Source organism: Pygocentrus nattereri, chromosome 3 (genome assembly GCF_015220715.1).
Source record: "Pygocentrus nattereri isolate fPygNat1 chromosome 3, fPygNat1.pri, whole genome shotgun sequence".
Classification (NCBI taxonomy): Eukaryota; Metazoa; Chordata; class Actinopteri; order Characiformes; family Serrasalmidae; genus Pygocentrus; species Pygocentrus nattereri.
Window position 1 is genome coordinate 16,885,923 of NC_051213.1, and position 11,833 is coordinate 16,897,755.

General features: G+C 41.1%; 1 protein-coding gene across 2 annotated transcripts; it reads left to right on the forward strand.

The window, feature by feature from the left end:
• The first annotated feature begins 327 nt into the window (after positions 1-327).
• slc45a4b (solute carrier family 45 member 4b) lies at positions 328-9,506 on the forward strand. 2 transcript variants are annotated; one of them, XM_017713162.2, is made up of 9 exons: positions 328-454; positions 1,483-1,544; positions 2,351-2,989; positions 4,390-4,578; positions 4,851-5,030; positions 5,452-6,563; positions 6,660-6,759; positions 8,538-8,749; positions 8,934-9,506. In XM_017713162.2, exons 3-9 carry the CDS (start codon positions 2,731-2,733, stop codon positions 9,201-9,203), a joined length of 2,322 nt encoding a protein of 773 aa, XP_017568651.1. In that variant the 5' UTR covers positions 328-454; positions 1,483-1,544; positions 2,351-2,730; the 3' UTR covers positions 9,204-9,506. The 2 variants fall into 2 exon arrangements, with proteins under 2 accessions (XP_017568651.1, XP_017568652.1); XM_017713163.2 differs by having other exon boundaries at positions 382-449.
• Positions 9,507-11,833: the final 2,327 nt, after the last annotated feature.

Genomic DNA, 11,833 nt, shown 5'->3' on the forward strand with positions numbered 1-11,833 from the left:
CCGCAGTTAGCTTGCTTTGTAGTTATTGTATGTGCATAAATGGAAGAGGGGATGGCATTTCAAATCCCTAAAAAGAGTGAGGGCTACTCAGATGTACAGTACAATATTACAACACAAACACAACTGTAAAATGAATTTAAATTAATCAATCTTTAGTAATCTAGCCATGGATTCAGAGTTCACTGATATTTCTCTTATTTCAAATGCAGATCTATGACTGAAGCACACAGGTAATACTCATAACTTTCCTTATCAGACAGGGAAGCATAAACATAGCTTCTTTATGCCTAGTTACTTATCTTTCGAAGGAACCATACGGTCGTCAAAAGCGTGTCTGTGCGGAGGTGGGGGGCGTTTGAGAGTGGAGTGACTGGCAACCCTCGTCAGCACACAATAGACAGCCCGCACCTTCTGGAGCAGATGTGGGAGAAACGGTCTCCGATTGACCTGTAAGGTACGGGATTTACTCCACTCTAATTCATTTCTCAGAAAAGACGTTGTCTTTAATCGATAGCGAACACGTCGTTAGCAAAGACTCGGTACTTGCCGGAAGAAAGTGAGTTTTTCTGGTTTTTAGCTTTTAGAAAACGGGGCTCTGCCTCATTCAGGCTCATCATAAATAGCCGGCTAACCGTTAGCAAGCTAGCTAGCAATGTTTATAACTTAGCTAATATAACTGTCAAACTGACTAGCTGCCTGGCTGTCTGTGTTACATCTGAATGTGATATGTATGGCAAGTTAAGAACAAACTGTCAACAAGTATTTAAACACACTAGTGGCTCAGCATCTGGTGTAGATGAGCGCAGTAAGCGCACTCACTCTTCCCAACTGCCGTGAGCTAACGTTAACTCTGAAGCAGCGTAGCTAGCCTCACCTGCAGCATCGCGGCGGCTGCCTGGTGCTGATTCATCTGGCACATGTTTACCGTTACAACTGATCATGAACGAAGCGAACTGGAAGTCTTCAGGGAGTGTTTGAGTGTTTAGGACAACAAATGCTGTTTCCATACTGCAACATGTTGAAACGGCTGTGGTGTTACGCTCCTAACCTAACGTTTTTACCGTACAACGTTAACGCCGTGTTAACGCTAGCTACGTAACTAGGTTATATACTCTTGGCTGTTAACCCAGCTTGGTTAACCTGACAACAGGGGCTGACCACTAATATTTAACTTATCTTTACGGCTTGCTGTGGTTACAATAGGGTGTTAACCCGAATGTCTCATCGTCGGGCTTCGGTAATGTAAAGCTGGTCTAGAGAGCTAAGACTCCACAGGTGCAGGGCTCCATGCTTGGGCAACACAGACATTCTGTTCTTTAATTAGTCAAGCGAGAGCAAAGCATTGATTCAAGCATGACTATCTAGACTTAAAGACACGTTTTTGCCTGATGATTAAAACCTCTTTACTGTAAGTGTACTAGCTTATATCCTCTGGAATATACTGCATGCCACGTACCTCGCTGTAATTATCTTTTTTTACAGTTGTCTCTGGCAGCAGTTCAGTTTTAGGCTTCATATGAACAAGGAGGTGTTGGCAGATCCAGGTGAGTGCTTGTCTGTGTTTGCACAGGGTGTTTTGTGATTGATGATGAGAACAGGAATAGGTGGGGGTGTGTAAATCCCATGAAAACCATTGTAGTCTAACAAGTCACTTATTTCTCTGTATATGAGACTATAACAGAGAAATATGAGAATTCTATATTTTGTACAGGGTTACGCATGATGCAGTAAAATGAATGAAATGCAGATAATTTAACACTGAATCCAGAGTCTGTACATTTTTTTCAAATACTGCTTTGAAATATCAGTCAAATTTGAACATCTGCCTGATACCAAACATGTTTTCTTAATGAAATTATCTGTTCATATGATTCTATGATAAACTAAATATTGAAAAAAGGCTAAGTTTGTGATGTACCATTTAAATTTTTAGAGCCATGCTCTTCTAGACAGTGCCTGTTTATATTGACAGTGTCACTGTGTAGGGTCATGTAGTGTCCTTCCCTGACATAAGTGACTTTGGAATATGATGTAAGTGCAGTTTTGGACATAATAGCTGGAGAAGATATTTGCTGACAAACGTGTCTTGAGTTGTGACATCTTTACATAATTCACTGTACCAAGATTTGACAACAGGCTATTTCTTATACATCTATATTACATTTTCAGTGTTTATACACTTTCAGCTAGAGATTCAAAATTCACAAAGAAGAATGTCAGAAGTTTTCCAGCGCTTATCTGATATTTTGGGTTTGTGTGTGTGTGTGTGTGTGTGTGTGTGTGTGTGTGTGTGTGTGTGTTTTAAAATCTAGCCTAATTACTATGTTGTTTCACTTTCTCTCCCATCTAGATATTAATAAATTACCCCATGGGGATACCCAAAAAATCATCTACCTGCGCTAACCTTCCTCTTCTCCTCCCCACTTCCTTTTTCACTCACTGGGAAAACATGACTTATGATTTGCCCAAGCAAGGCCATATATGGATTTGTACTGACTACAGCAGGCGGTAAACCTCTCTGTGAAATACGTGCAACATGACTTCTGCTTTAACTGCTGGTTGATGTATTGTTCCCAGAAGTTTTGGTTGAATGTATGTGGATTATGAAAGATCCATGTGGATATTTTGAGCGCAGACAGAAAAGTAGGGCTTGGAAGGAGTGTTGTTGTTGGGAACAGAAGTAGAGCCCCATCTCTGGATTAGCCGGATTCCACCACCGCAGCTGCCTTTATGCAGGTGGAAATGGCACCCAAGAACGCTGACTCGGAGGCCATGCGAGTGTTGGACATGGCGGTAGTGCCCACTAAGGGTCCAAGTGGTAAGACAAGCAGAGAAAGAGAGGTGGAGGTTTCAGAAGAGTCGGCCAGCGAGGGTTCTGTGGACCACATCCCAAAGCGCCTATGGGTTATGCATGGAGCTGTCATGTTTGGCCGTGAGTTCTGCTATGCCATGGAAACAGCGCTGGTCACTCCTGTGCTGCTGCAAATAGGTACGTTGACATTATTTTCAAAGACTTTCATTAAATAATCAGTTTCTTGAATGGCAGAATCAGTTTTCGAATGCAAATCAATGTCTTATATTTCAGTATTCACTGTTCTCTAAACAGCTTGTATTTTTCATTTGTATGTACATTAGCATCTTCAGATATCCAGTAAAGGAAGGGCGTTAGAAATAGGATCAGACTGAGAGTAAACACATCAAACAAGCCATGCTGCACTAACTCTTTGTAATAGTGTATGACAGAGGCCATTCCTAGTGATGTTTGTGTTTAGTTCAGGGTAACAATGAATGTCACTGAGCTTGGCTGGAATGAAGAGAATGTGTGCGTCTGCACATTTCTCTCACTCTGTTTTCCCTGCCTTTTCAACGAGAGCTGCTTCAATGAGCCCCTTAATGAAGTCATACAAATGAGAGAAAAGTAACTTCAGGTCCATCTTGAGGTGTCTGAAGTTTAAGTATCTTTTGGTTTTAATTCAAGACACCCAAAATAAAACTGCCTCACTTGTTGAACCATGTATTCATCTTCACAGTGGATGGGGATGTGCAAGTAAAAGCCTAAAAGGCTTTAGGTCTATAAAATAGCTTAGCCAGCTACATGCTGCTGACAGCAGGTTTCAAGCTTGTAAAAAAGCAGAACCTTCTTTGACTTGTGATTATGTTGCATGTGTTGCGCAATACCTCCTGGATCATCACTCTTGTCACTTGCTCTTTATTGCAGCAGTTAAAAAGAACAGTATAATTTGATAAGTTGTTGAAGCATCAAAAGCTGTTGCATCATAAACGCTATGTGGCCTCCTGAATGAGACTTATATGATTGTAAAAAAGCAGGTTAATGAACATTGGACATGTCGAAACAGGTTCATTTCATATATTTCATTGACCCAGAGTGGCACACCCAGTGTGTCGGTGTAGCCTGCTATTGAGATTTGGAATTAAATACTCACTCTGCTATGTGTTTTTCAGGCTAGGATTAAAAAAATAAATGTGTTTCATAGTCTAATACAGCCTGATCATTAGGACATTTTCAAAAATCACAGAAATAAAGACCAAAAAGCAAGGCTTTTTCATTGTTTGTGACCAAGGTGTATTTGACACAGCAAGATTTCATAGTTGGCCAGATAACTTGGGCCCAAAGTTTAGGGTTGTCCAATAGGTGCGTCCCTTGGCTCTTTTCCTAATGGACAGGCTTAACTTTGTGCTTAAGTTACCTGGCTACACTGAGATCTTGCTTTGTGAAATATCGCCAAATCATGTTTCCTGGCTTAAAAATTGTTATTGTAAACAAAATGTGCACTTGGTTAATTCACTTGCTTTAATAAATGCCAGACAGGTCTCAGAAATCTCTAAATTGCAAGTATGAAAAAAGAAGTCCTGTTCTTTTCTCTCCAGGTCTTCCAGAGCAGTACTACAGCCTTACATGGTTCCTTAGCCCCATTTTGGGTTTAATCCTTACCCCTCTGATTGGCTCAGCAAGTGACCGCTGTACCCTCAGATGGGGTCGGAGGAGGCCGTTCATTCTAGCTCTCTGTGTAGGGGTGTTGATAGGCGTGGCACTGTTTCTCAATGGATCTCTAGTTGGTGAGCCTTTCTTTGATATTTTCCCTTGTTTTTCTTTAATTATTTGATTTATTTTAGTAGAGTGAAACACTTGTGTTCCTTGTTCTTTTGTTTATGTACATGTTGCTTTTGACTGTGTCTGTAAATATTTAACTGTCTGGCCACTTAAGGCACAGTAATTTCTATAAAGTCAGGTGTTAGCAAACTTTTTCTACAAGCCAGTATAATAGTATGATAGTCAGTATAACAGTAACTGTGTAACTTTTTCTTTGACTTGTCTGTGTTTGTGTCAGGCCTGTCTGTTGGAGATGTTCCTGGTAACCAGCTCATTGGAATAGTTCTTACAGTCTTGGGTGTTGTGGTACTGGACTTTTGTGCTGATGCTTCGGAGGGACCAATCAGAGCCTACCTGCTGGATGTAGCTGATACAGAAGAGCAGGACATGGCTCTCAATATTCATGCCTTTTCTGCAGGTATTGTACATGTAGCAAAGGAATACTAATTCATCTGTGTAGGTTTAAGAATACAAATAAAAAATATACAAGCTGCTTATGGAGCCAACGCCAGCGCCAATTTTTTTTTGTTTTGCCACTTGGCTACCATATGCTGCTGTCCAAACAATAATGAACTATAAAAGTGATTCTGAACCAGAGGTTATACTTCTGAAAATCAATATTTACAGTTATTTTAGCGTTCAGAGTAATTAATAGTTAACTGTTTTGCCAGTATTAAACATTTATCCTATTTCAGACATTTTACCATTTTAAACCATCAATTTTATTGACTGTTATACCCTTTATTTTCATCAATATGGAATGAGAGGTCACACAACGTTAGCATAACAGCATGTGATGTTTCTCATGTGCCTGATTTACTTTTGGATTACATTTACAGGATTGGGGGGAGCTGTGGGCTACATGCTTGGAGGTCTGGACTGGAAAAACACTGTCTTGGGTCGTGCATTCAAGGCCCAAGAGCAAGTGCTCTTCTTCTTTGCAGCCATCATCTTTGTAATTTCTGTGACACTTCACCTTTTTAGCATTAAGGAGCATCCATACAGCCCCCATCAGCAGGAGGCACTTGAGGCAGAAGATGCAGAGAGCTCCTCGCCTGTTCAGGTTAATGGAACCCTTCCTTGCACTCGCCTAATGCCTCAACTGGACCTTATTGATGAGGAAGGACCTTTTGAAACCTTTGAGGACAATCAGTCTGAGAGACATGTCCAAATAGACTTCCTAAATGTACGGAGTAAAAGTGACTCTGTTCTTGCTGTACCAGACACTACCATTGAACTTGATCCAGATTTAGCAATAGATCTTGATAGTCACTTTCTCAGTGACATAGAATCAACTTTGTTCCAGGATTTGAAGGACGCCCATGAGAATGAAAGGCCATTCGATCATTGCCACAACAGCACCTGCCACACTAGTCAGTGCTCAGATTCTTCAGTCCACCAGGTAGCTCCTTGTAAGGAAGAATGTCCCTTTTCAACTGTCAAAGCAATCAATGGTGACCTTGCTGGAGCCAGCAACCCAGCAATCGTCTCTGTGTGTGCCTTAAGCTACCAAAACAAAGCTGGTGGGCGTCATTTCAACACCAGCACAACAGTGCGTTGCCGACACCCCTCCTTCTACCGGCAACCTTCCTTTACCTTCTCTTACCATGGGCGGATGGGCTTCCTGCGGCCTCGGCGCCGTGGCAACGCAGCACACCCAATCAAGTCATCACGAAGCCTGAATGACATTGATACATTAGCAAGGCGGCAACACAGACGGAAGCTGCAGCAGAGTGGTAGCGCATCATCAGAGCCTGATGAGGAAGATGGAGAGAGTGAGCAAGGAGAAAGTGGTACGACGGTAAAGTTGCTATGGCTCTCCATGCTGAAGATGCCACCACAGCTTTGGCGGCTATGTGTGTGCCATCTCCTCACGTGGTTCTCCATCATTGCTCAGGCTGTTTTCTACACTGACTTCATGGGGCAGGTCATCTATGAAGGAGATCCAACGGTAGGAGGAGCTCCACATCCGCAAGTTTTTTTCTATACTAACTGGGTGTGTATTGTAATCTGGACAAAATAAATAACACTTTTTTTTCCTAACTAGGCGGCTGCAAACTCAACCGCTCTTCAGAACTACCATAAGGGTGTGCAGATGGGTTGCTGGGGGCTAGTTATCTATGCTGCCACTGCTGCCATCTGCTCAGGTATGTTTTACATTTTTGTCTATATTAAAGACAAGTAAGTTTTCTAAAATACTAGAGGAGGACGTGGCAAGGTTTGCTAAACTAATTAAAGCAAGCCTTCAACACAAGACGCAAAACACCAGTATTTGTAAACAGTGTAGTTAAAAACCTCTGTTATGTTAATACCTGGAATGTGGAACAGATTAGTTTGATATTTTTAAAGTGTTATCTATGAGTGTCACTGGAAATATACTATATCAAAAATGAAATATGCCTTATATAAGTATTTTGCATATGCAAATCTCCAAAGTTTATAAACCGTTGTGTGGAATACTATAGCAAAAGGAAAATATAATTTCAAAACTTTAAGCAATAACCCCTGTTAACCCACAACAGTATTAATGCATGATAGTAAACCCCACTGCAACTACAAATTAACAGCTTGTCTATAGTAGATGACAACAGAATAGGTGTGTTTCTGTTTGAAATAGTAGAAGTAGAAACATGGTCTTATGTGGGTTGGCTGCCTCATTAGCAGTTCAGTTAAATGTTGTTAGAAAGCTGCAAACCTGGTACTCCACAAGTATGTCTTTAATTAGATCCTTATCTACTGTTGTGCTTTGCCAATTTGCATGCTTTTAGATTTGCATTTATTATTTTTTATGTGATCTGTGTGTTGTACAGTGAGCTAAATTAAAACAGTAATGGTTTAATTTTTTAAAATATTTGGATCTCTATAGGGGGTTAAATCTCTTAAGGGGTTTGCATGTCCCACCCATATATTGAACCATTTGTTGTCCTTTGCACAGTTAACTTATTCTGCACCAAGTAAGTAGTTACAGTGCGCTGCATAGTCTGTTTATTTTGCAATACTTAGACAGATGAGCATACAGATTTTGGCAAGCTGCCTTTATCCTACATTTTTAAAAATAAAGGTCCCAAATAATGCCTGGCTAATTCAGTTATGTAGGTCTTAGAAAACAAATAATGTATGAAGAGCTTAACGGGCAGGCTAACAGCTCAGCACCCAAAACAGGTTTCATTCTGTCTTATTGTCACTAGTCAGTTGACATTGGGCCTTCAAATTGAATTCTTTATCCTCTATACTTGTGTTAGTTAGCTAAATTTGAACCTGCCTTGAGAAAAGTCTGAAAAACTGTTAGACTACTAGTACTACTAGTAAGCAAATGCTAGCATCCAGCGTAAACTTGGACATAAGAGTATAGCTGACTTTATGTCAAACCTTTACCTTAAAGGGGTCATTTCAACTTTACAAAGCTTCTTCACATGTGTACATCTCATTTATAAAAGTGCTTCTTTAAAGACCTAAAAAGTACCAAAAGAACCCTTTTGGTGTGTTTATATTTAAGATTGCATTAGAGGTTTGCATTTTCTGATGTACCATATGAGTGGGCTGAAGTGTAGCCTTCAGCCCATGATCTTGTCCTTATGCTGTCCTAGTGTTAAGTATAGCACCTGTGAATGATAAATTGTTTACAAGTATTTTACAGTGAGGAGACTATGTATAAAATTACCATCAGCTGATTAGAACATGTTTTTACATTATAAAGTGCTTGCAAGCACTTTTACTCCAAAGGTTAGTGGATACATTTTTGGATTTTGTAAGGATACTTCAGAATCATATATTTTTATGCAGAAACCAGCCTTGTTACAGAGGCAGATATATGTTCCATTAATTTCAGCTTTTATTAAGAAAACTTGTCTTTTACTACTGAAAATTCACATTTTTCTTCCAGAAAAGATAACAAAGCCATTCTTGTCTCATTTTTCTTTTAAAGCTGTGCTTCAGAAGTACCTTGACAACTATGACCTGAGTATTAAGATCATCTACATGCTGGGAACTCTAGGCTTTGCTGTGGGCACAGGCGTAATGGCCGTCTTTCCCAATGTATATATTGCCATGATAATGATAAGCACCATGGGCATCATCTCTATGAGTATTTCATACTGTCCTTATGCTCTTCTGGGGCAGTACCATGAAATCAAAGAGGTAAGATCCAGTCCCTGAGGTTAGTATTTACTGATTTATCTTTAATTGATTGTGGTATTTGAACCTTGGCTTAAAATAATGTTCATCTTAACTGTGGCTGTTTGGTCACCATATGGCATTGCCCACGGTATTGTGATGTACATTCAGAGGTAGTGATATTATTTCATGTCTTATGTTGTTACAGTACATTCGCCACAGTCCAGGCAACTCGCGCAGAGGCTTTGGTATTGACTGTGCCATCCTGTCATGCCAGGTTTACATTTCTCAGATTTTGGTGGCGTCAGCTCTTGGTGCAGTTGTGGAAGCTGTAGGCACAGTGAGGGTCATCCCAATGGTGGCTTCAGGGGGCTCCTTCCTAGGCTTCCTCACTGCTGCCTTCCTTGTCATTTACCCTGAAACCCCTGATGAAGATGATGATGATGATGAAGATGAACAAGTCTTGAGCTCAGTGTGAGCACCTTGATGGAAAAATGGACCCAAGTCACACTAAACACAAAGTGCCAAAGTTAAGGAACTTTGCCTGCGTGCTGCAGGTTGAATCCTAAAGTTCATTCTTTGGCTGTGAACTACACAGTGAGCTGCACCTCTCAGATTGCACCGCTCATAAGTAGTAGTTGTGGACTTGAGGAAAGACCATGCTACCAACCAGTAAAATCCTCTCCATTAGTATATTACAGATGACCTCATGCAGGGGCCTGCAGCACTCACACAACGAATGTATATCTGTTAAAATGGTACTGAAACCGTTGCATTTTGATTCAGTTGTATTACTTCTATCATAATATTTATTTTGACTGAATGGTACAACATTTCCATTTTCTACATGATAATCAGATACTTTCTTTTTCCATATAAGCTCTCTAGGGAAAAAATTGTGTGCACAATTTCTTTTTTAATGCTTGCTTACCTGTTGCTTTGCCCTAATAGTGGGAGCGTAACTGATGTGTTTTGCTCAGGCATTAAGGGCTAGGTTAGTGCAAGAGGGGACTAAAGTGGACAGGAACTATCTCAAGGTACTGGTGGAATCCCTTGCTGATAGGATTGGTAGGATGTTTAAACTAATATTGAAGAAGAAATTATGCATATGGCCAATTTTTTTGTCAGAGGAGCTCAGGTGCAATTTACCAGTTTTACATGACAGTTAACATGTTTTAACATAGTTATTGCCAGAAAAACAAACCAAAAAAACACAAAATAACATCAGGAGCCGTGATTCACTAATTTTGTACCGTGCCATAATACTTTACTGTGATGTTTGCACAATTACTTTTCTTTGTATTTTCACTATGCTGGATTTGTGCTTAAAAAAAGGAGCACTCAGGGGATTATGTTTTAGCTGCTGCAGCTGAGCATGACAAGCTTACTTCTCTAAAGTATTAAAAATTTATAATAATAAAAAAAAAAAAAAAAAAAAAAAAATATATATATATATATATATATATATATATATATATATATATATATACACACACTGCTCAAAAAAATAAAGGGAACACTTAAATAACACAATATAACTCCAAGTAAATCAAACTTCTGTGAAATCAAACTGTCCACTTAGGAAGCAACACTGATTGACAATCAATTTCACAGCTGTTGTGCAAATGGAATAGACAACAGGTGGAAATTATTGGCAATTAGCAAGAGACACTCAATAAAGGAGTGGTTCTGCAGGTGGGGACCACAGACCACTTCTCAGTACCTTTCTGCTTTCTGGCTGATGTTTTGGTCACTTGAATGTTGGTGGTGCTTTCACACTCGTGATAGCATGAGACGGACTCTACAACCCACACAAGTTGGTCAGGTCGTGCAGCTCATCCATGATGGCACATCAATGCGAGCTGTGGCAAGACGGTTTGCTGTGTATGTCAGCGTAGTGTCCAGAGGCTGGAGGCGCTACCAGGAGACAGGCCAGTACACCAGGAGACGTAGAGGAGACTGTAGGAGGGCAACAACCCAGCAGCAGGACCGCTACCTCCGCCTTTGTGCAAGGAAGAACAGGAGGAGCACTGCCAGAGCCCTGCAAAATGACCTCCAGCAGGCCACAAATGTGCATATGTCTGCACAAACGGTTAGAAACCGACTCCATGAGGATGGTATGAGGGCCTGACACCCACAGATGGGGGTTGTGCTCACAGCCCAACATCGTGCAGGACGCTTGGCATTTGCCAAAGAACACCAGAATTGGCAAATTCGCCACTGGCGCCCTGTGCTCTTCACAGATGAAAGCAGGTTCACACTGAGCACATGTGACAGACGTGACGGAGTCTGGAGACGCAGTGGAGAGCGATCTGCTGCCTGCAACATCCTTCAGCATGACCAGCTTGGCAGTGGGTCAGTAATGGTGTGGGGTGGCATTTCTTTGGAGGGCCACACAGCCCTCCGTGTGCTCACCAGAGGTAGCCTGACTGCCACTTAGGTACCGAGATGAGATCCTTAGACCCCTTGTGAGACCATATACTGGTGTGGTTGGCCCTGGGTTCCTCCTAATGCAGGACAATGCTAGACCTCATGTGGCTGGACTGTGTCAGCAGTTCCTGCAAGATGAAGGCATTGAAGCTATGGACTGGCCCGCCCGTTCCCCAGACCTGAATCCGATTGAGCACTTCTGGGACATCATGTCTCGCTCCATCCACCAACACCACGTTGCACCACAGACTGTCCAGGAGTTGGCGGATGCTTTAGTCCAGGTCTGGGAGGAGATCCCTCAGGAGACCATCCACCACCTCATCAGGAGCATGCCCAGGCGTTGTAGGGAGGTCATACAGGCATGTGGAGGCCACACACAACTCATTTTGACTTGTTTTAAGGACATCACATCAAAGTTGGATCAGCCTGTCGTGTTTTTCCACTTTAATTTTGTGTGTGACTCCAAATCCAGGTCTCCATTGGTTAATAACTTTGATTTCTATTGATGATTTTTGTGTGATTTTGTTGTCAGCACATTCAACTTTGTACAGCACAAAGTATTCAATGAGAATTTCATTCATTCAGATCTAGGATGTGTTATTTGAGTGTTCCCTTTATTTTTTTTTGTAGTGTATAGACACGATAAAACAAGCTTTTTTGTGTAGATTTGAGTGCTGC